Raw genomic sequence first — 23704 nt, forward strand, 5'->3', positions numbered from 1 at the left:
GGGCACAGGGAGACAAAGCAGTGACACTGCCAAAAACTTCTCACTTCTTTTTCCCTTCCTTATTCCTTCCTTGGGACTGGCAGGTCCTTCAGCTAACATTTTCAAATCTTCCCTTTTTCAGGCAGCAGTGAAACAGCAGCTTCTCACTGAGCTGCAAAACATTGCAGTAAAGCAGCAACAGCTTCCTCCCTCCTGTGAGAGAAGCCCAGCCTGCCCTGGCCCCACACCACCTCAATTCAATTTGGAAGAAAAATAATTTCAGTGACTTAGGGAGGGGCAGGAGGCACTGGAGAGGGGGATGATGAGAAATCAAATCATTAAGTCAATTAAAGTTTCAGGACTTCTACGCAGAGGCACTCTCTGCAGCAGCGCCCGGTAATTTCATCAGGATCCATCGGACAATCAGTCCATTATCCCCCGATAAGTGCGTCCTCCTGCCTGCAGGCACAAGGAGGGGAGCCCTGCCAGCTCCTGCACTGCAAGATGGAGGGCTCTGCTTCAGCTCTCCTGCAAGGGCCCGGGAGCACAGCTCTCCCCTGGCTGGTCCCAGCCCCTCTCCCATCATTGGCTCGGGGACAAGGGGCGCTGGCAGGATGTGCTGCCCTTTCTCTTCTCCTTCGTGCGGCGACTGCGATCCTTTGGAAAGGAGCAACCGCAGGAGCTGGACGGGAGTCACCGCCCCTTCTCTCACCACCTCTTCTCTCCCTTTGCCTCCGAGCTCTGGTGCCGTTAGCGCCTGGACCGGCTCATGGTTGATAATCCATCACCGGCTTCTGCTTCAACAGCACAGCCGAAGCTGCAAAAGCCACTGAGGCTCCAGGACATAAACAGCAGCCAGCACGAGAGACAAATGTAACTAGAGCCTGGAACAAGGGGGAAAACAAACAGGCTGGAGCAGGAAGAAAGATGGATCACGGATTTTAAAGCAAAATAAGGCAGGAGCGTTTGTGTGTGCTGACTACACTGCCCAGACTGCACGGAGTAAGTACAGGGCTGCAGCAGACACTGAAACAACTGCCAGGACTGCTGTAAATCTAAACAATCCATCTCCTCACAATGCCCCAGGGCAGAAGGAGCAAAACAGAACGAAATGACCATGTGTGTTAAATACTTAGAGCACAAAGCAGTCTCCTGGAAGCTACATACGGAATGCATTTTAGAACAAGCAGAAAGTGGAAGCAGCATCAGCAACGAGAGCGCAAAGTTTAAAAGGAGGAAACAACCCCAAGCAACATCAACAAAATAAAAAAGGGAAGCAGAAAAGTGTGTATTTTTTCCTTAATGAAGCCGTTCCCTGGCCTTGCTGTAGGCACAGGCCATACACTGAAGCCACTTGGAAGCGCTTACAAGTTTTTGATATTCTCTGCCACTCCGGCTGTGTACTGTGGATCTGTCTGAAAACAAAAGAAAAGCAGTGTTAGACCCTTCAGCCTCAGCCTGTGTCCCCCATCGCTCAGAAATCTTCTTCAACACACCCCAGGGTACTGTCAGCACATCTGTATTATCTTCATTCACCTTCATGTCTCCTTTTATCCAGCCCTCCTATGCTGACAGGCTCCCAGGAGCCCTCCTCTGTGGTCAGTGCTAAGCAAAGGCATCACACCCCAAAATCCATCCCAAAGGACACAAGATCCTGCACATCTTTCCCATGTGCTCTCCTGGCACTTCTGCCCCTGCCAGCACCAAGTGTTTGTACAAGTTTTAACCTCTGGGCTATTTATTTTTTCCCTACACATGCTGGCTTGCATCCAAGAGAATATTCTTGGCAGTGAATACTCTGTACCCTTTGGTGAAAAAGAAGGGTCTATTTATAAGTTTTTCATTCCAGGTTCATTTTGACACTTTTCTTCCTAAAGCCCCACTTTGTTCCCACAATCAATGTGGCAACCCAAAACATTTGGGAGACAAAGGTCACCAGCGCCGCTCGCCGCTGTCTGCGGGTGAGATAAGCCAAGCACAGGGACGGGCACCGGACAGAAACCGTCTGCACAGTGATGGGAAAACAAACCCCCAGAACAAAGGGCAGGGACCCACGAGCAAAATCTGTTCCTGTTTCCTGGTGGTGGCATGGATTTGGGCAGCCACACGGATCGTGAGGCTGCACGTCCTGGGTGGATCTGCCGATGCAGCATCACAGAAGCCGGGACCAGCTGCTGCTGCACTCGGTGCCGGGTGAGGTGAGAATGAGACACTGGGATGTGTGTCACAGGCTGAGCACAGCACTTCTGTGCTGGCACAGAGACAAGGGAGGGTTTTCTCGAGAGGAAAAGGTCCCTTTCCTAAACAGGGCTCAGAGTCCCAGTGCTGGACTGATTTCTTACCTCAGGGTGCCAAGAAAACAGCAATGGGAAAAACAAAAGCAGGAAAGATGCTCGTGGCTTTGGCAGGAACTATGCAGCTCCACTCCAAGTGTCTGAAACAGTGGGTTGGTGACAGCCGAGCCAGGCATCTCACCCCAGAGCCCCCCCCAGGCAGCCAAGGAAGCCCTTGCTCCCCCAGGCAGCCCAGCCACTGTAGATGACACCTGCAGTGGCCAGCAGTGACACTTGGGAATGAGCAGTCCCTATCCCAGAAAGGACATTCAGTTGCTGCACTTGTGCCGAGTCTTCAAATTACTCAGCATTTGCTTCAGGTTCATACCACCCTCTCCACTCTTTATCCCATGCCCATGGAGCTCTAACAAGTGCAGGTACATAGAGAAACACTTTGGGAAGAGGCAGAGCAGGCACAGCAGTGGCAGACATTTGCCCAGGAGGATGTTGTGCAGCTCCAAGACCAAACTTGGCCAAAGGAATTTGCAACAACTTTATTTGTTGTTCACTTTCCTCATCATAGCTATATCCTGAAAATCAGGAGCTGCCATCACAGCATGCACCTTATTTTCAAGTCAACTAAAGTAGTATTACTACAGTCCAAAACAGGAGCTGGTCTGGGTCAAGTTGCTTAAAACTTCTCAGGCTTCAACTTACCCACTGCAAAAACAGTCACCAAACTTGTCCTGGCTCCAAGGGAGCCAAATGACAGCCAGGACCAAACCCTGTCCTGGGCCCCATCTGTGCACACCTTCTCCCTGTACAAAATACCAGCCAGAGTCCTGAAGGCCAAATGCTACTCAAAATGTCAAATTATGGGTAAACAGGCAGCAAACCCGGACATTCATCTTTGTTCCGCTCCCAGTAACAGGCTACTGAGGTTTATCTTTCTCACCGGATTTCTGGAAATTAAGACAAATGCACTTCAGGCTCAAGAAAATAATCCTGAGAGGAAAGCCATGGAGAAAAATAACCATCTAAACCCATAGATAAAAGCAGCTCCTGCGGATTAATGTATCAAGGCTTTTTAGCCCTTGGATTCAGCAACTGACTCCGGGCTCCAGGCACCAATACAAAGACGCATATCAGTCTCAACCCCAAATTACCAACTCTGGTTCAAGAGGGGTTTAGTGCTGTGTTACAGCTATGTGGAGAAACAGAGCTGCTGCAGTTCATTTTGTGGATATCCATTCAAGCACCCTGCAGGAGGCATCATGACTTAGGTAAGCTGTGCCACACCGGTAGCTGCTAATGGGACACATTTGCCTGCTCGCATCCTGATCCTCTCTGGCCCAAGCAGCATTTCATTTTGGGCAAGACACACCTGCTGATCCTGCTGGATGGCAGCCCAAGGCCAGGCTTATCTACCCAGCAAGTGGCAGAGCTGGTGTCCGGGTGGACAGCATCCTGTTTGGCACCGAGTCTGGCAGACAGTGGGATGGGGGCCAGGGAAACAGGGCAAACTGGCAAAGCTCTGTCTTACCTCAGCAATGAGGACAACGATGACAGAGTCCTCCTTCTCCTGCTGAGTGAGCTCTGAGATGAGGGAGTTGAGGGTGTCGGTGAGGTAGGAATGCACCTCCCGCTTCACGCTGGGGATTCCCATCACGACGGACACTGTCCAGGGCCACAGAGAGATTTTAGAGAGGGGGCTGTGTTGGACACTTTTCTCTGCTCCCATGACCAACTCATGGTTCACTGGTCAGTGCCAGGCTCTGTCATTAAAAACCAGCAGTGAGCAGCAGGTTGGTGGGTTCCTGGGCTATGCAGGGTTCCCACACTCCTGTCCTCAGCCCAGTGCCAGCCAGCAGCACCTCAGTGTGCTGGGCTGGCAGAGCACCCATGGGCAGTCAGATATGCTCTGCTTTTTCTCCCTGAAAGAATGATCTCTAAGGAAACACCACAAATCCCTCCCCCTCCCAGGGGCCAACTTGTGAACAGCAATTTGAAGACCACCTCTTGTTCTCCAAACCCCTCCCATGGCCAAAAGCACTCCAGTTTAGTAGGTGCAAGTCAGGTCTTTGGCACTGGGCTGGGACTGGGGAGCAGGGGGAATCATCAAGTAACCAAAGTCCTGCTACTAATGGGATTTGTCTCCTTCAATTACAGTCTCCATGAAGCACCCTACAAATTATGCTTTCATCTGAAGCCCTTCCAGGCAGTCTAGAGCACTCTGGATATGGAAAGCGGCAAACAACATCTGGCAGAAGCATCAAGAACATTTTAGGGCCAGTCACGAGCACAGACAGCACTCCCCTGTAGACTTGCAGATGTGACATGGCTCACCCACCCCACATGTCACCATAACCAAGGAAGCTTGCATGATGCATGCAGCCCTTCCTCCAGTCCTGCTCATATCTGTGCCACAGCCAGGCCCGGAGGAAAGGGGAGGGACAGGCACCAAGGTGAGGAAGAGCACCAGAAGCAGCACTAATTCCCATTTACCTCCAGTGCGCCCCTGTCCCACATGCACGGCTGGCTGCAGACTGTTCTCCTTTGACAGCAAATGTGGCAAATGATGGAAGATGGTGGGAAGGTGCAGCACATTCTTGTTGGTGATATTCCACAGTTTTAACTTGGTTTCGTCTTAAAAAGGAAAAGGGAATCAATTGCAAGGCACGGTAGGTAGGAAGAGACTGCAAGGCAAGAAGCCTTTTTACAGCAGCCTGGCCACCCGAGACTACTGCTGGGTTATAAAAAATCAGGCCAACCTTTAACATGCTACCACAAACCCAATTAAAGTTCAGCAGGAGCCAGGAGGGCCTTAAAGAAGTCCCAAAATATTTGGGAAGGAGAGGGGAGAATGAAGATAAAATGAAGGTCAAATCAGATCTTTCTGTAGAGATCCAATTTTCTTCAACCGAGCAACTTAAAAAAATAAAAAGAACAAATAAATTGGTGAGGGGTGCTCAGCCAGCCTAACTCCTTCCTCCCCACCTCTCTTTGGATACCCATTTTCCATATGGGTTGAATACAGCCATAGGAAACAGAGTGTATGACTTGCAAGGGAGAAAAAAAAGCTTGTAAGCAAGCAAATTGGCAAATATCCTCGGCAGAGGCAAATCCGTGTTTAATGATGCTTATGCACCTCTAATTAAACGGGAGTTTAAGAGCTCCCAAGTCTCTCTGAACTCCACAATTTGCTCACGCTGGGGGAGAGAAGAGCAGGTCCTGTCCGCAGCCCTGTGCACACGCATACACACACACACACCTCTCTACCTCCTCATCAGAAACAGCTTCAACACAGCCCCAGATCCTCAACGCCTGTTTATTCACCAGATAAGCTGCTCCAGGTCCGGTTTATGTCCCGCAGGGCCTGCTTCTCTGACAGGGCTCTCTTGATCTCCTCCAGGACCAGGTTGAGCTCCTTGGAGCGCTTCAGGCTCTCCTGCTCGGCCGTGTGCAGCCGGTCCCGGAGCGCGAGGAATTCCCGCTGGTAGATGTCCACAATGTCACCTGAGGATGGAGAAGAGAGAGAACCTTAGTCCTCTGTGCTCAGAAGGGTTTCACTCATACCTCCCTTGCCTCCCCAGTCCTTAAATTATGGATTTAGGGAGCTGTGGTCCAGCACGCACCCGCTGGCGAAAGGGTTGTGGGGAGGGCAGTTTAAGTCCAGAACCACAATAATAAAGCTACTTCCATTTCTGTTCTTTCAGCTTGGGTTTCTGGGTCATGTAGAAATAGAATCATAGAACAGTTAGGGCTGGAAAAAACCTCTAAGATCATTGAGTCCAACCATTAACCCAGCAATGCCAAGTCCACCACTAAACCACGTTCCCAAGTGCCACATCTACACATCTTCTACATCTCCTCAAGGATGCTGATTCCACCGTTTCCCTGGGCAGCTTGTGTGAATGATTGGCAGATTTCTCCTGAAGGATATTTTCCTAATATCCATTCTATCCTTTTCTACAGGTTGAGCCTTCCCCAGCTCATTTGCCTTTCTTTTCTTTTGTCCTCATAAATACAACCGCCTCCTGGAGGATCCCGAGTGACGGAAAGAGAGATGTTGGCAAGGGGGAATGGTGCCCTGCAGTGAGACAAAGGTGCAGACAGCACCTCCTCCAGCTTTGGAAGAGAACCCCAAATTTTAACAGTCAAAAGAGATTTTGGGACTCTAACCTCTCCAAAACATGTCAGGATAAAGAAAATCACATGGCAACAACTGCCTGGATGCTTACATGAATTCAAATGTTTGGACGTACACCTTTAGGATGCATCATAAATGTATAAAAAACCCCTTCTGATAGGGTAAAAAAGCTTTTAGTTTTGGAACAACATCTTATCCCATGCTCTGTAAACAGAGCAATAAAACTATCAAGAGCTTTCAGTCAGAACTAACTATACAACAGCTGGGAGTGGAATCAGTGAGCCACTAATTAACTTTCCCAGGACATTTTTTTCCCATTATTAATGAAACTGCTCATTAAAAATATACTTTCATCTGCGGTTATTAATTTGTTTTCAGTAAGATACCCAAAGCAGATTTATCCACTGAATAGTATACTCTTAACCCAAACACAACTAGGAGAGTTAATGCTCAAAAGTACTCCACAACACAGGGCTAAATATAAATCAAAGCAATTGAAAAATATACATTGACTGCATTAAAAAAAACTTCTATTTTGGGGTCCTTGAAGAAAAAGCAAAAGGAATTTTGAAAATCAGACATATCCAGCTTCAGTGCACAGAGTTTCCAAGACAACAGTGCTTCCCAGTCCAGGTACTGGTAATGCTTTTGCCTAGAAAAAGTTTCCCCTATTCAGTCTTTCTCCCAAGAAAAACCTCCTTAAAGACTCAGTGCTTCAGCACAAGGGACACGCTCAAGCAGTCTGGCTCCTATTAACCTTTTGACATTATTTTCAAAGCCACAGCACACGGGGAGGGAACAGAGGAAGTTACACCCATTTGATGACTCCGTCCATCTGACAACACGTTATTCAGAGGAATTCAAGGGAGAGACATAAACAAGACCAGTCCTTCCTTTTTCCTGTGCGGTGCTGCTCGCTTTCCACTCCCATCAAAAAAACATTTTCAAATATGCAGAAAAACAAGTTAACACCCAGCTTTGAGAGCTGCCACAGGAATTCTCAGGAGATGTCAGGCTCTAAAAACTCGTCCCACGATGAGTGAGACCTTTACCTGCTGCTACCTCTCAGACATAGGAATACAGTTACATTCAGCTTCCCAATACTCCACATTATAGGTTTTCCTACTTGTGTCTATTACTGGCTGTACCTGGGAACACCAGCAAGGAATAAGTCTCACTTTCTGTTTTTGCACAACATGATGGTTTGTGCAAGGCTGGAAGCATTTGGCTCTTGGCATCCTGGGGGGTTACTATCCTGTGGATGCTATCAAAGCCAAATCACAGCTAAAGGCTGCCATTAGATCTTGTTCTGCAATACCTGGAGCAGAGTAAAGGCGAGGCTTTGCACTTAATGGCTTTTTCCAGAGCACTGCACTTCATTTGTGTCAGATTTAGAAGGGAAATGTCACTGATTATTCAGTCACTAATGACCTGCCCACCGAAGCCAAGAGCTGTACTTTCCTTAGACTGCAATGGCGATGTGCAGTCAACCATTTGCTGCTTTTCTGGTTAATGGTTGGAAGTGAAATTGTATTTGCTTCCAGCTCTCTTGTCATATGATGTCTTCGTAGGCTTTCCATTCTTTAATTAAAATTTCATTAAATTTAAAAGCTGATCGATCGTGACTGGCTCTGATGACAGCCTGAACAATCCTAGACAAAGCCCGAGATGGGTGTACAGTTTCCCATGAATTCCCAGTAATTTTGCACTTGTCGGCCTGCAATGACACGTGTCTGCAGATCTGTGTCCTCACAAAAACCCTCACCTCTCAGCCAGGGAGGGCTCTGAAAACCCACGAAGGGCAGCAGAGGATAAGGAGGGGGAATTGGCTCCCATCTCTACAAGCAAAGTTGGACAGAGAAGTGATTTGCTGCTAATTAGGCTGAACAAATTTTTCAGCTAGTGTCAGTTCAGCACAGACCCTTTACATACCTTTCAAACCAGCAGTACTCCCTATCTACATATTTATTGTATTCCCTCCCAGCTCAAGATAACAGAGCTCTTAAAATATCCCTAGACTCAAGCACTGCAGGACAAAAACTCCTAGCTATAGCTAAAAAAAAAAAACAAAAAAAAAAAACCAAACCAACCAACTTTTCCTAAGAGATAACACATTGCTTTGGGCTTAAAATATACTGATGTAAGAAAGAAAGTCAGCCTTAGGTGACAGGCTGCAGGACTGACCTGGGAGACCAAAACCCTCTCAATCTTGCAGCACACATGTGCAAAGAACTCATTTCTCACCTTGCCAGGGCCCATATTTGCACTCAATGGTTTTTCACAATCTGTTTTTAGAAGCAGGCTGGCTGTGAGGCTCCAAGTGGGAATCAGGCATCCTCATACAAGCCGGTGCTCAGCAGGGCAGGGAAGCAGCGCTGGGCACAGCCGAGTGCCAGTCACCATCTGTCCCTGCCATGCCCACTGCAGCAGCTCTGAGAGGGGATCCCTGGAGGGGGGAGCAGCCCCAGACTGAGGGACAGTGGCCACAGGAAGGGTCTGGCTGAGCATCACTCACTGACCAATGTCCCACACGGCTGTGCCTGGACACAGCTGCCAGGCTTTGTGTTTTTAGCTGAGAAGCCTGGGCTGGGTTTGCTGAGCAACACAAACCACTGGGGAAGCAAAAGGCAGGGATGGCTTGAACAGGCCCTTTCAGGAGTTGGACTTTGATGATCTTAGTGGGTGCCTTCAAAGCCAGAGCATTCTGTGACTTCTCAGCAGTTGGGATGCAGCAGCATGCAAGGGATGGGCACAGGCTGGTGGGGCTTACAGGCTGCTCCCCAGGAGCCTGTGGGTGTCCCAAAGAGCTGAGCTCCTGCAGCCTTCCCAAAGGATTTACCCATCTAAGACAGCAACCCCTCAGTAAAAAGTATTTCTCCATTATGGAGAATTCTGTGTCTTCATTCTTATTCAAGTGACTCTTAAGTGCAAACTGTGTTTGCTAGCAGAGGTGAGGGCTGGGACACCTGCATCCACATCCATTTTCAGTTTCTGAGTGAAATCAAAATAATCTGATCCTAAACCAGAAGACAGAAACAAAATCAGACCAGTGCCAATAAAATCTCCACCCTGAAATCTCACATAGTCATCCATAAACACACACACACACACACACACATATATATACACATATATATACATACACACACACATACATACTATCACACACAGTCAGGAATGTTGTAATTCTGTATTTTGCATTCATCTTTCCAATCACACTCCAACCTCCCAGAGAGTCTGCAGTGCATTTTAAACACGTCCATATTTCAGTTCCAATTACTTTTGGTTTTGTTCTGTGCTGATAACCTCTCCCAGCAGAGTGGACCCATGGCTAATGCCAGAGATTTCCCTCCAATTCAATCTTTTCAAAAGCAAACACACAGTCTTTGCTAGCTGGACTTGCTTATCATTAGGAAGACTTTCAAGAGACTTGGTTTAAAAACTAAAAACAACCCTCAAACCTCTAAACTGTTTATCTCTACAAAATCTTGGCTTCTAGAGCATAACTGCACCTTTTGACCGCTGCTGCACGAATTCCCAAAGCCAAAAGAGCAAGAAGAAGTGCAGTTCCCTTACAATGTAAATGAAGTTGGAGCAGAAAATTCATCTGCCTACAGAAAATGTCTCTGTAATGACTGTTCTCCCTTATTTTATTTAAAGCACCCCTTTAAGAAACAAATGCTTCCCCCTCTAGGACTTGCAAGGGCCTGGGGGGACTGCAGAGCACACAAACAACCCTCTCCATGCTGGAGCATCTGTGTTATCCAAAAATGCTAACAGGCAAGAACAGGAACCAGGCTGGTGAGCCACTGTCTCCACCCCAGCCAGGCACCCATGCTGGCCCCAGCTTCCCAGCAGCTCCTGGAGTTAGATGATGATTAGGGAATTTTATTTTTTTTTTTTTTTTTACATTTTGATGTTTAATGATTTATATAATGCTGGCACCGCTCCACGCATTACACTCTAGATTGCCCTGATTGAATCGCAACATTCATTAGGTCTTTTGCTAACAGAATTTCACTGGACCATTAAAATGGATAGAAGGAGTTACTGTGCCGTATCGGTGAATTAAATTCTGCTCGTGAGATGCACAAAAGGAACAGTCCTGCTTTACATGGAAATCTGGTGGCTGGTGCAGCACACAGGTGTGAGGCACTTTGCACACAGAGGTTGCAGCAACTCCACAATAACCTATTTATACCATTAACAGCAAAATGTTGCCCTTTGCTTATCTGACTTTAAAAAGTAGAAACCAGCTCTAGAGACTCACCATAAACAAATCCCCAAACCATCCCTCAAAAAAACACTGCAAAGAGACTCTTAAGTAGCAGTAAGAAAGGATAGTTTAGCATCCAAAATACCCAAATATCAGCCCCTCCTCATCCCCCCACCAAAGGCAGGATGATGATCGAGGAGTCTTTTCCTTCAGATCTAAGGAAACACAAACGGTGCTCCTGTGAAATAAAAAAGCTGAGAGACACATCACCTTCCCTTCTGTGAACCAGCAGGTCACTGCTCCCAGTTTCAGACTCATCTTTTAAAATCATAAATATTTTGGCAGAATGGGATATATGCAGCCACTGAGAACCTGATTTGCATTAAGGAACTGAGCACCAAGACACGCCAAGCAGCAATTCAAACACTGTCAAGGGTAGAGTTTGGTGAGTGGGTGGTATCTGGCAGGGTGGACCTCCCAAAAGGCTCCAGCAGTTGCAATATCCCTGTTGGGGGCTGATTCATCTGCACAGAAAGTGTGTTTCAGCAGTGCCATCACCACACAGCAAACACGGATGCTCTACTCAGTAAACATTATGCGACATTTAATTCTTCACTGTGTCCCAAACCACCTGGATACTCAGTCAAAGCAGACATTTTACAGCTGCTGCTTATAAGTACACCCCAAGATTATTTATTATAAGGTTTTAACATGATTTTTTAAAGCAATAAAAAATTTAAAGTAAAAAAAGTTTTTAAAGAAACTTTTCCAAGTTTTTTAAATTATATTATGTTGTAATTTATAGCTACCACCAAGGCAAAAAGTAACATGGAAAGTGGACTCTAGTACCACTAGAAAGCTGATGATTATTGGGAAAATAGCTGCAAGTGTGAAGACCTTCAGGCAGGACAGGGACTAGGGAAGGAGAGGCATGTGGGTTTCCCACTCAAAGCAATCAGGCTGGGTTAGGTGGTGCTGGCACTGGCATTTACAGGGAGGCCCAATCACCAGAGTCATGGAATGATTTGGGTTGGAAAGAACTTTAAAGTTCATCTCATTCCACTCCCCTGCCATGGGCAGGGACACTTTCCACTAGACCAGGCTGCTCCAAGGCCCATCCACCCTGGCCTCAGACACTGCCAGGGACGGGGCGTAATGGGCACTGGTGGTCAAAACAGCTGTCACAAACCAGCTATGGTTTAGTTCCTTGTGTTCATCCTCCGCCCTTTATTTACTCTTTATTTCAGTCCAGTCAGTACCTAGAGCATGTGCTATCCTGAACTGGGGCTGAATAATGTATTTTGATGCCCCCACCACCCCGATGCACCCCTCAGTGCCACCACTATGCTCCAACTTGGAGCCTGTGCTCAAGAACTGTCCTGAGTGGATGCAGAGCTGTTCTGGAGCACCAGAGTCTGCAGCATCTCAGAAAAACAGTTCCCACCCTCCACACCCAGCAAAAGGCACTGGTTGCCCAGGTGGGTGATGGCAGCAGGAAAGATTCTCCACAGTGGAGTGGAGGCTCCTGTGCTGCCCCTGCGTTGGCTGCTGGGTTTCAGCATCCCACGGCATCAGCATCACGTTGAGAGAACTCATCAGCCAGGGCAAGAGGCTTATTAAAAGTCAGCCTGTCTGAAAAAATGATCCTCAAATAAAGCAAGAGCTTTCCCCAGCTCCAGCCTGGTGTGTTGTTTTCTTTAATATGGCCATTTAATAAGAGCCTGTGGTATATTTAACAGCATTTCAACCTTCAGCAGCTTCGTGTAATGAGATAGAAATGCAATGCCTCTCTCCACTGACAGTCCCTCCCCAGGGAACACGGGCACCTTTAAGTCACTATTTCTTTTTGCAGCAGTAGGTGTTGATCATATTTCTGTTGCACATCTCCTCGCTGGAGTTCAATGTTGTCTCAGCACATACGTCATCAGAAGGAGAGAGGAAAATTCATATCCCCCGTGCCCTGTTATTCCAAAGTATGAGCTACTGTTTGCATGGGAGAGTCAGTTCAGACAACCTGCACTCAGATATTTCAAAAAATAACCTTTTTGGTTTGCTTCTAAAGTCCTAGGTAGTAAGTTTTCAGATATGGGGACGAGTAGATTTCCCATTATGGGGATGCTGAAACACAACACAGATGGTGAACATTACAGTTCCCCATTCCAAGGAGGAGAGCAAGTCACAGGGGTGCCTGTGCCCAAATCCAAAGGCTCCCCAGGGGGGATGCAGGCTCCAAAGCACGGATGTAGAAACTCAGAAATTGGGAATGTAAACAGCAATGCCCATCACCTCTGCCTAAAATGCCTTGGATCAGGGCAGAGGAGGCAGCAGAAGCTGTCAGACTGCTCTTGGGTACCTGCAGAGCAGGTTTGGGATCTCTTTCTGCAGCTCTGTGGGTGAATCACAGTGAAGGATACAAAGGGCTCCTGAATCCCCTGGGCTTCACCTGCCAAACAAAAGCAGTGGCAGGAGAGGAAATTCCCCGCAGGTATAAACCACCATCAGCTTCTGACAAAGGAACCAGTTCTTCTGATTTGCCCTGGGGTTTTATCAACCCATTCAAGGGATTTACAAGATTAAGAAATCAGATGGCAATTCATTTTGCTGCAAAAAAGCTAAGGAGGAAAGGGGAAGAGGGCAAATGCTGCCATTGATCTAAAGAGAAGAAAGATGGGATTAAACAGTGAATTTTCATCATAGTAAAAGGTTAACCATCCAGAGGAAGCCATAAGGATTGGTATTAAACTCACCAGCTAATAGATTTAGTGAGGATCTGGGGAAGGAGATGAATTTGTGAAGTAGTCAAATACAGAGTAGACATGGAGATAAACTCATCAAAGCCAGAAAAGAAGCAAATCATCAGGAGAAGTCAACCAAATGGCAAAGTGACACCAAAACTGATAGATAAAATTTAACTGGGGGGGAATCAAGGTATTTTTCACATGGTTCTTAATTAGCAATATTAACTAGGGAGGAAACCACAGCATCAGTGTCTGCAGCCCAATCTGCAGCAATCCAAGGAAAAAAGGGGGGATAGGGAGGGAGGCAAACAAGATATTAGTGTGGTTAGTGAACAGGATGGGGAATAATAGTATGAAGATTATAACATTATTAAAATGATGCTGCCTAATCCCAGAATAGTTTCTCCTCATCTGAAAAAGAGTATTAATATAGACTTAAAAGGGGCTTTTGAGAGGGTGATAAGAATGATCAAAGGCTTGGGAAAAAATCCTGCTCTGTGAGGAAAGAAAAAATATATGACATAATTCATCTTAGGATGGGTATGATAATAGGGCTTATGATGAAAAGCATAAATAATAGAGTGATATAATGAAAATATACCACAGGCTTCCGTTCTCCCTGTTTCAAAACACAGCACTAAGTAACCATTTAATTCAAATATTAATTTGAAACTGAAAAGGATCTCTCTTGCACAGACAAAGTGTATTATTTCTCTGAATTCACTTAGGAATTTAAACAATATCAAAGAGCTGGAAGGTGCTGAGCCCAAGGTCAGGTAAAACACTGTCCTGCCAGTGGTCCCTGGTCTCAGCTGGGTTGGGAGCCCCCTTTTCCTTGGGAGAAAGACCATGCATTTCTATGTCTCTCCTCACAACCTAGTTAGGAACACTGAAGCTTTTGTCTTCAAAGCAAAGCTAATTCATTAGCAATCTAATTATTTACCTGTGTAGCACCAATACAGCTTTCGAAGCATTTTTCTCTCAAATGGAAAGTGAAGGCTTTGTACTTGGTGGGTTTTTTAATAGCCTTATTTAACTGGGGAATAAAAACATGCTGAAAGTGAACAAAATAAAGCATTATAGAAATCATGAGTCATTAAACCTCGAAATAATTGCAGCTTGACAGGATTTTTTAAGTGAGGACATTACACAGCCAAACCTGGGCGAGGGGTGGAAAGGAAGGGGGGAAAAGGGGAATGGGAAAAGCTGGGAGCTTGTACATGTGGTCAATCCTACCAAGAAAACCTGTGTATGGTTTAAAAGGAGATGCATTTGCCTGATGCACTTTCCTTACATGGCATGGGCATGAGGAATGCTCTTGGATGCACCTAAGGGCAGCAGGAACAGCCTGGCAGTGGAGAGGGTGCTGTTCTCCTGCTCCGAACATGAACATGCAGAAACCTGCAGCAGCCTTGTCTGTGCATCCCTGGAGTCCAGGCACAGCTCTGGGCATTTACCATGCCACGGGCCATGTCACTTGTCATGCTGGATTGTGAACCACCACAATGCAGGAAAAGCCCAAATTGCATTTGCTTGGCTCTCACCAAACCCTCCAGACTGCATTTCTCTCCCTTTCACCTCGTTCTCACAACAAGCAGCAAAGCCAGTGAGTAAAATCTCATGAACCAAAACAACCCCAAAGGAACAGCTGATGGCTGGAGCTGCAGGACCATGTCCCCATGGGTGCTGGCAAGGCCCAGCTCTGGAGCTTTACAGGAGCAGAAAACCCTAAAGCAGAGCAAATGCCTTGCAGTCCAATAGGAAAATCCTTTCTATTATAACCTAATTAAGTTAATAGTGAAACAGAGACCTTGTTTCACTAACAAAAACCCCATAGCTCCCACACATCCTGCTCTGTGCTTAGTGCTAATGGCTCGCAAGTCCATCCAGGAGGAATCCCTCAAGAAGGGAAGTCAATCCTTGCAAAGGTCACTGTGTTAATCATCACACCCTTTCTCTAGCAGCAGCTGTCGGTAATTGCCTGTGAAGGAGTCGAAATGAAATTCTTGTTAATCCTTCTCCCAACATTACTAAAATCAAACACCATCATTATCTCCCCCACAAATGACCCTGAGCCACCAGCACTTCTCAGCTGATGGACAAGCTCAGCCCATCTCAGGAGAGATGTGGCACTGACGGGTGGAAAAAGCAGCTCCACTTTGCGAGTTGAAGGTGAGTTTATTGATTAGCAGCAGTAAGTGCTGGTGCCTTGTATTTCCCCACCTCCTGTACAATCGACCATTGCACTCATCATTCCACTAAAGTTACCACCAGACTCAGAGCAGCCGAGATCCTGGAACAGTGGGAATTTGTTTAATCAATAACATATGAAGCTTTTGGCAGGGCTGAGTGTATGAAAGAATTTTACAACAGTGAAATAAAGTATTGCTGTGTTATAAATCAGAGAACACATACGGAAAAGTTAGAGTGATGTACTAAGAGGGATATCAAGGAAATCACAGAAGTTCTGGCTGGAGTCCCTGGCTCCGCTGATGTTAATAGATGAGAACTTCAATGCAAGTCAGGTTTGAGTTCTTTTTCCAAAAGAGTAACTCATTTGCAATGCATGTGACTGTATTGGAGTGAAAGGATATTGAGAGCACTCCCCTCACTCCGCTGTTTATGTAAATTGCACATCTTGTCTACCTGCAGATCCACAGCCACCACCAGATTCCAATTTCCCGATTGTACCAACGCCTGATCAGACGCACAACCATGCTGTTGGGTAGAGCAGATTTTAAAATCACCACATACTGATCACAGGATGAGCTGATCTAAATTGCATTTTGTTTTAGTAGTCTTAAATAATTTGCAGAATGCTCAAAATAAAATGCATGCAGAACCTTTTAAAAATTACTCAGCATTAATATTTGAAATATTTATCCCCTGGGGTGCAGGCTTGTAACATGAGCACTTAATGGGGTACATTTTCTTTTCTCCAGAGAAAAAACAAGAGATTGCCATAAAATAGCACACTTAGGCCAACTATAGTTGTTCATGCTATCTGAGGGCTCTTGTTTCATTTCATATGCTAGGATAGTTGCTGGGAAGAAAAACGTATCACCAAAATAGTGGGAAGACCCACTTCTCCCTTTTGTCATTCACCAGCCAAGAAAACATGAGAAAGGGTTATTAAATAATGTCAACACCTTCTCCCACAAACCCAGACCAGCTGCTCTAGAATGCATAAAACCCACCCTTATTTCTTCCAGAAAACACGTCACTGGAAGTACAAAGACAGAATTCCCCCAATAGCAGCCTGAAGTAAATTACATTTTCATTATTTCCAAGCGCAGGGAGTAACCCAGAACCAGGTGGCCTTGGTTGCACACCCCACAACAGCCCAGCTGCAGAGCTGCCTGCCAGCCCTGCCAGCAGCAGCAGCAGCAGCATTATTCCAGCAGATCAGCTCTGCTGAGAGGCAACACAGATGCTGGTGATGGCACAGCACAAGGTGGGGGTTGCAGGACATTTCAAGGATAGAAAATAAACAGCTGGAGGGGAGGAGGATGCTGACTACACGGGTGTCCTACGGCTAAGACCTTTGGTTGCTTATTAAATGATGCCTGAAAGCTTCTCAACAAGCTGCTGCTCTGAAATGTTACTGGCATCTCCCTCTCCCGCGTGCCGAGCTCCAGGCAAGGTGTCACAAGTGGCTTTCAGCAAGCCAGGAGTGCCAAAATGCGCAGGGTGCTCCCTGAACCTCCTCAGAGGGCACCAAAACCCAGTCAGCCCCACAGTCCCATGGCCTGATCCAGATGGAAAATTTAGCATCCTTGCTGCAGGCTTAGTTTTGGGTCAGATCATCCTGCTGACCGAGCCAGTGATAAAAAGTAAGCACATGGGAAACCAGGATGCCCTTTTGGACAACAGCCTGAAAGGAGAACAGTTTAAATGTCTGTGAAACCACATCCCTGGAGGTTTTGCTTTCTTGCAATGTCAGGTTTACCTAAAAGCTTAAAGACAGTGCACCGAGCCTTATAGCCTACTGCTCACCACCTCCAAAAATAGGTGTGATTCCGGGAGCCTGGACCACAGGACCATGGTATTTATGCTTAATTTCACAACTATTCTTAAAAAGTGCTGCTGAGTCCTGGCAGAAGACACTTCACGCTCCCTGTGAGCAAAGGCACGCTGTTCACATCTCACATTCCCTTTGAACATGTCTATTTAAATGGATTTGGCTCTTCAGTACTTCACACACCGTTACCTTTATTGGTAGAAGCCACGTATAAGATAACCTAAATGCTATGGGCTACTGTGGATCAGTTTTCCAGACCTTCCACCCCGAGGGAAACTTTGTTAGAGAAATTTGATGTTTAGGTGCTGCAAGAGAATGCAAGATGGGCTGCCAGAAGCTGTGCCCAGCAAACAGCGCTAAGAGCCCACAGGGAGAGTTTTCCATGATTAAACAGCTGCATCTCACGCAGCCCAGAAAGCACCAGTGCAGCTGCACATCCTCCCAGCAGCACGTCAAGGATGACATCGGATCAGGCTGTCAGCTCAAGGAGGTGTGAGGGAAACACAAAAGAGGGCACAGAGGGCTGGAGAGGCCACGGCTGCTCAGCAAGGGCATAGGAGGGAGACGGCTTTTGCACAAGAATCACCCCAGCACAGCTGAGCAAAGCCACAGTTGGTACTGAAGGAGTTAAACTGCAGAAATCACAGCAAGCTGCACCAGTGGGTGTGAGGGACTGCAGGGGCTGACCTGGCTCACTGCAACCCGCCTGTCCCAGAGGTGCCAGGAGGTCAAAACTCAGGGGAAATCTCACCACGGGGGAGTGAGGCTCAGCAGGCGTGACTCACCCACGGAACCTGCCCTGGTGGTACCTGCAGCACCACTATGGAGAGCAACATCTGAGCCCTTGTTCCCTCTCTGCAAAGAGGTTTATTGGACTTCAGTGTCCAGGGAGGTAATTTCTGCACTGAGGTGCTTTAGGTACCCCTGATGCACTCGAAACAGTCTCTCAGGGGCCATGGAGGCTGCTCAGCACCTCCTGGAAAGCCTTGCTGATATATCCATCAAGCAAATCACCCTGGGTGAGTCCCCAGTTAATAACCTATCCTCACACCCAGCTTCCCAAAGCTTCCTGCACACGGATCAGCTTTGTTACGCAGGATCACTGCTGTGCATAGCTGAGAAAAATCTAATCCAATTTCTTTCTTCTTTAGGAATAAAACATCAAGCGTGGGCAGTCAGTCAGATACAGCAGCAGTGTGGAAGTAGTGGCAGCACAGCTGTGTTATCATTGCCAGCAAACCCATGGATGAGAGCTCAGTGGAGATGGGGGAGCTCCAGTGCTGGCATGGGCTGGGAGGAGTGGTTCAAGACACATAGCCTCTTTTGGGGAACTCATTATTTAGTTTTATGACCATGGAAAACCCCAAAATGTGTAAACTATAACATCATGACTTTGCATGTAGGTATTAATGACTACAAAGACACTCCTACAAGGTTCCCATGGCCATGTCCAAAGCCTGGTGAGAGCAGGGGCATTCTGACAGCCTTATAAATGCATACACTGGAAGAAATATCATATTAGCCCTACATTGCTGCAGACTGGAGCAGCCCCAGCAGAGCCACCCAGTGCTCTGCACCACCTCCCTGGCTTGGAGGGTTTTGCCAAGGTACACATCCTTGTACACCACCCAGAACTGGCTAAACCACTTTAAAAGCCATCTGTGGGGAATGCCACAGAGCGCTGCCTCAGCACTGCTGTGCCCCAGCAATGTCCCCTCTTGGGACCAAAACACACCCTCTGCCAAACCACCTCCAGTACCTCTGCAGCTCTGGCACTGCTCATTGGCAGCCTGGCCAGTGCACACACTGCAGCCAATTCCCTGGGCATGTTTTACTGAGGACAAGCCCAGAAACTCTCAGTGTGTGTGTTTGATATCAGATTTCAGGGAGGTGATGTTTCTAAAACCCTTCCCCAGCACAGATTTGGAAGGTATTGGACAAGCAGCCATCCAAGCACCCAGAAACAGGCAGGACGTTGAGTGCTAAGCCAGCCCTGCACACCTGACAAATAAATTCTTTAAGGTTAGACAGCAGACTATAAAATGAAGCTATAAGCACATATCACTGCACATGAAGGAAAATGGATTCTGCTGCTAATGCCCATAACTTCCCTACTGACAGTAATGGATGCCAACAAAAGAAGAGACATCCAAGAATGCCAAAACATGCGCTGTTTTTTTTTTTTTTTCTAAGCTTGTGTTGGGCATGCTACTTGAAATACAGAATGGCTGAATTCTATTTTCTCCCCAACCCTCAAGCCCATGTTTTAATACTGTCATTAAGCATTAGGGCAAGTTACCAGGTTTATAATGAATTCTCAGAAAAAATAATTGTGTCTTCAGAGCTGTGTTCCAGTTGTACACCAAGCTGTATTTCAGATTAAATAAAAAGAAACTCCTATGATGGGTAGCAAATAAGAAGTCAGACTAAATAACGCTGGAGGTCCTTCCCACCTTTGAAATAAAAAAAAAAACCCACATGTGTTATTTATGATCAGTGTACTACAGGGACTGGCTGATCCTCTGGAGCTGAAAAGGAAAAGCTGGATGATCTTCCAAAGGAGAAGGGAGAGGAAGGAAAAAAGCCAGTTAAGTTTCCCAGCCAGGGAAACAATTTATGGATAGGAGCATTTTCTTCAACTTCTTCAGCAAGGAGACCGTGCACACTCATCTTGCTGTTCAAAGGACATCTTGTGCGTATGAGCAAATTTGTCCAAACCGTTCTGGCTGTGGCCGCGGCAGCATGTTTAGTATACTATTTCCAGATGTGCCTCCATCCCTGTCAGTCCAGCTGCTGCCTCAAGCCAAGAGAGTTATATAAGCTGCAAAGCTTAATTGGATTATTTAGCCCAAATCTTTGGCCAAGAGGCAGCAGGGCTGGAGAGCCGGACAGGCAGCCTGGAGAGGAGCTGCACCCCCCTTGGCTTGGGGGGGGAAAGGGAGGAGCAGAACCCAGCAAATAAAGAGTTCATAAAGCAAGACTGGCCTCCCTGTCTCCCTCCAATTTCTCACACCTCCTTGTCCCTTTTGCAGAGGGGGTAGTAGCTGGTATTTTATTAGAGCCATGCTTTCCTACTATAACAACAATTAAAAAGGAATGCAAGAAGCATTTAGAAGACATGAGCATTTCCTCTCTGCACTAACAAGCATTTCCTGACTGTGCAGCTCCACAACATGGAATAACACATTTAGCAACCTTGTTTTCCCACAATAATATTTTTTCCCCAAACTTTGGCTGTTGTGGTGGTTTATTTTCCATTTAAGGGCATAATCCTGCTTGTGGGATAACCCATCCCAGCGGATCTTTGCAGATGTAATTATTAGGGCAAAGTCCTAAAAAAGAAAGTGTTGTGACTATTCTTGGGAAGAAATCAGGAAAGAGAAGAGAGGAAAGCTGAAGAGTTTCCAAATGCTGTAGCTACCAAAGTGTGCCAGAATGATTTTACTCCTTTTATTTTTAATAGAACTGGATAGTTAAATCAGAAGTTAACACCAGGATATAAACGGACACTAAACTCTGAGCAGGTTGCCTGCTCCATCGCTTAAACAAAAAGTACATGCATGCTTGACAGCCACTCAAACCATTGTCATGAGGCCCTGGACGGACTTTGTATGGCTTTACTACAAATAATAATAAAAAAAAGCAGCCTGGCATCTTTCTCTGCCACTGCTGACAACATTCCCACCACTCTCCACCAGGCAAAGTGCCACAGATGAATTCAACAGATTAAAACAACCAGAACAGTACAACAGGCAGGGATGTGCTCAGTCCTGCTGGAAACAGCTCCACAAACACTGCAAATCACACATAGAGGGAGGATGCCTCTCACTGCTCCAGCTCTGGTCCCCAAAGCATCATGCACACAAGAACCCCAAAATCCAGAGCATCACTGCTGGAATCCACACTGCAATTCCTGATGAATATTCCCATGAATGAGGAGCTGCAATTAACAGAGTCACAGTAAACAGCAGCAGTGACCAAAAAGCCCTTTAGAAGGGCTCTCTGCTACAATACCATGATTACTAGTTATGGAAATATTTCAAAGAAGGCAGACAAAGAGATTTCCACAGGGCACAGCGAGCCATCCAATTTGTGCTGTGCTTGGACTTCGTAAATCAAAATCCAAGCGACATTTACAGCACTCTAGCTGTTCCTTAAACTTTATTTTTCTTTACTGCGTGCATTTTGTGCCCTCAGTGAGCTGCAGCTAAAGCTCTGCGTGACTGATGGGAAGGAGAAAGTTGACTCAGGCTGACCGGGCAAAGCAGGCTCACCCCCCTTCCCCATTATCTGCATTAAGAGCTTCAACAAATTTGTGTAATACCCAGCATTAGAGAAATGGATTTCCAACCAGAAGAGCAGTTGGCAGGATTAAACAAGTAGAAAAGCACATGCACATAAAAAACCAGGAGGTCTGCACACGAGCTAATGGAGCAAACAGAAAATCACTGGGCATGCTCCCTGGGCTGGAGAATCACTTCCTTTACAACAGACAGTAGCGTCTCATTACAGGAGAAACAAATACAATAAAGATGAATATTCCATCTTCCCCTGGCTACATTTTAAGTGTTAAGCCAATACAAATTCTCGGGTTGTATTTCACAAAAATAGCTACTCAAAAAAAACCCTGCTGGCAGCGCAGCAGAGCAAATTTCATTTGAAAGATAAATCCTACATTTTTCGTAGGCAGATGTGAAAATATATCAGACTTTATCATAACAGCCCCTCCCAGAAGCTGAAAAAGCCACAGAGTAAATTTGCAACAAAAAATTGGCTTCCTTTCCCTCTTTGGCCTATATTACTTAACTCAACACAGACAAAATTACGAGCAAATCCAGTTAACTTCATCTGGTAACAGAGGCCACACACTCTCCCAGCACCACGGCGCTCTGCAAAGTCAGTATGGCACCAACCCGGCACTTGGGATCATCAGTGAAACACTTGGACGGTGGAAGTGCAGGGCTGCTCTAATTGCTGTCATCACAAAATGACCATTCAGCTCCACTCCTCCAGCGAGGCAAGACCGTACCAACCCTCGGCGAACAAACGCGGCCTTGTCGGGCTGGCTGGGCACGAAGGCGCCTGACACCGGCCAGCGGCTGCCAGGAGAAGGCTGCTGGCAAGTTCAGGAACGCTGCCAAATGCTGAGCTGGAGCAGGACACTCTAGCATCCTGGCTATTTCTGGCTGATAGAAGGGCAATATCAAGCTACCGCCACAGTTTAGTGAAAACTCCTACAAAGATGACATGTGAAATGATCTTAAAGCTGCTCTTCAGTGCAGGGTTGTAACTCTGAATCAACACCACCTTCCCTCTCGCTGCAAGAATATTCCACTGAAGAGTGATTATCCATCTCTTACCAGGATGGGGCAGGGAGCAAAGGAAGAAGCATCTTTAATCAATTAAATCCCAGCTTGGTCTGAGCGAACCAATCCCTGCAAAGAACATCCTATGGCTTCTCCCACAAAGCAAATGAAGTTCCCTACAGAAGGTGTTGAAAATGGAAGGCAGAGAGGCACTACCCAGGAGTGTGCTGGATGCTTAATCATTACAACCTGTGGTTCCATACAGGTCTGCATCTGCAGTGTTCACCTACTCCCATGGGAGGGGATGGAAGCTGGAATTACCCCAGGCAGTGGTAGCACCAGGAGTCTGAGCGTGACTTCCAGTCTTGTGCCTCTTGCAATCTCAAGAAGACCCTTCTGGATTCAAAATATTTTTAATTATGACTAAATAGTTCATTATGACTAGTAATTTTAGCTTTAATTAAACTATGAAGCAGACAATCACTTTTAAGCCAATAACTAGGAAAAAATAAACCAAAACCCATATATTTAAAAGAAATCTCGTCTGCTTGGCAAAGCTTTCCTGCTGCCTAAACCAGGATCAGTGATGACCTGAAGTGCAACAGAGCTGTGCAAGGGGGGCAGCTCCTTAGATTTGTAGTTTTGGCCAAACTGTGACTACAGACTGGAAATCCTGCTGGCCTAAAATCCCCTGGATTCAAGCACTGGAAGCAAAGCTGCACCAAGAAGCAGCTGTTTCTATGGACTAGCTTGGAAGATGAGCTTAAGCTTTTGAGATTGCTTATTTTTCTTAAGGTCAGTTTACATATATTTATTCCTTCTATAATCTCCCCCTGCCTTGCATCTCAACTTTGAATTATTCATCATCAGGTATCACATTCATTTGCATACTTTATGAGGTGCCAACCAAGTGATTAGTCATTCCATATTAGACTTTCCTAAACCATCTGTGCCAGGCCCTGCAGCAGCTTGGTTTTGGTTTTCTTTAATACTTGGGGGGGAAATAAAAGTTCAAGGGAAA

At 46.4% G+C, this 23704-nt stretch overlaps 1 protein-coding gene across 1 annotated transcript in view; it reads right to left on the minus strand.

The window, feature by feature from the left end:
* The window catches only part of MGAT4B (alpha-1,3-mannosyl-glycoprotein 4-beta-N-acetylglucosaminyltransferase B), a 50813-nt gene that overhangs the window by 9844 nt on the left and 17265 nt on the right, over nt 1-23704 (minus strand). Inside the window, exons 2-5 of the mRNA XM_053956581.1 lie at nt 5589-5768; nt 4758-4898; nt 3796-3929; nt 1348-1394 (exon numbers count right to left, since the gene is read on the minus strand). Of these exons, the coding sequence (XP_053812556.1) occupies nt 1348-1394; nt 3796-3929; nt 4758-4898; nt 5589-5768 (502 nt within the window). The remainder of the gene's footprint in view (nt 1-1347; nt 1395-3795; nt 3930-4757; nt 4899-5588; nt 5769-23704) is intronic.

Source organism: Vidua chalybeata, chromosome 15 (genome assembly GCF_026979565.1).
Source record: "Vidua chalybeata isolate OUT-0048 chromosome 15, bVidCha1 merged haplotype, whole genome shotgun sequence".
Taxonomy (NCBI): Eukaryota; Metazoa; Chordata; class Aves; order Passeriformes; family Viduidae; genus Vidua; species Vidua chalybeata.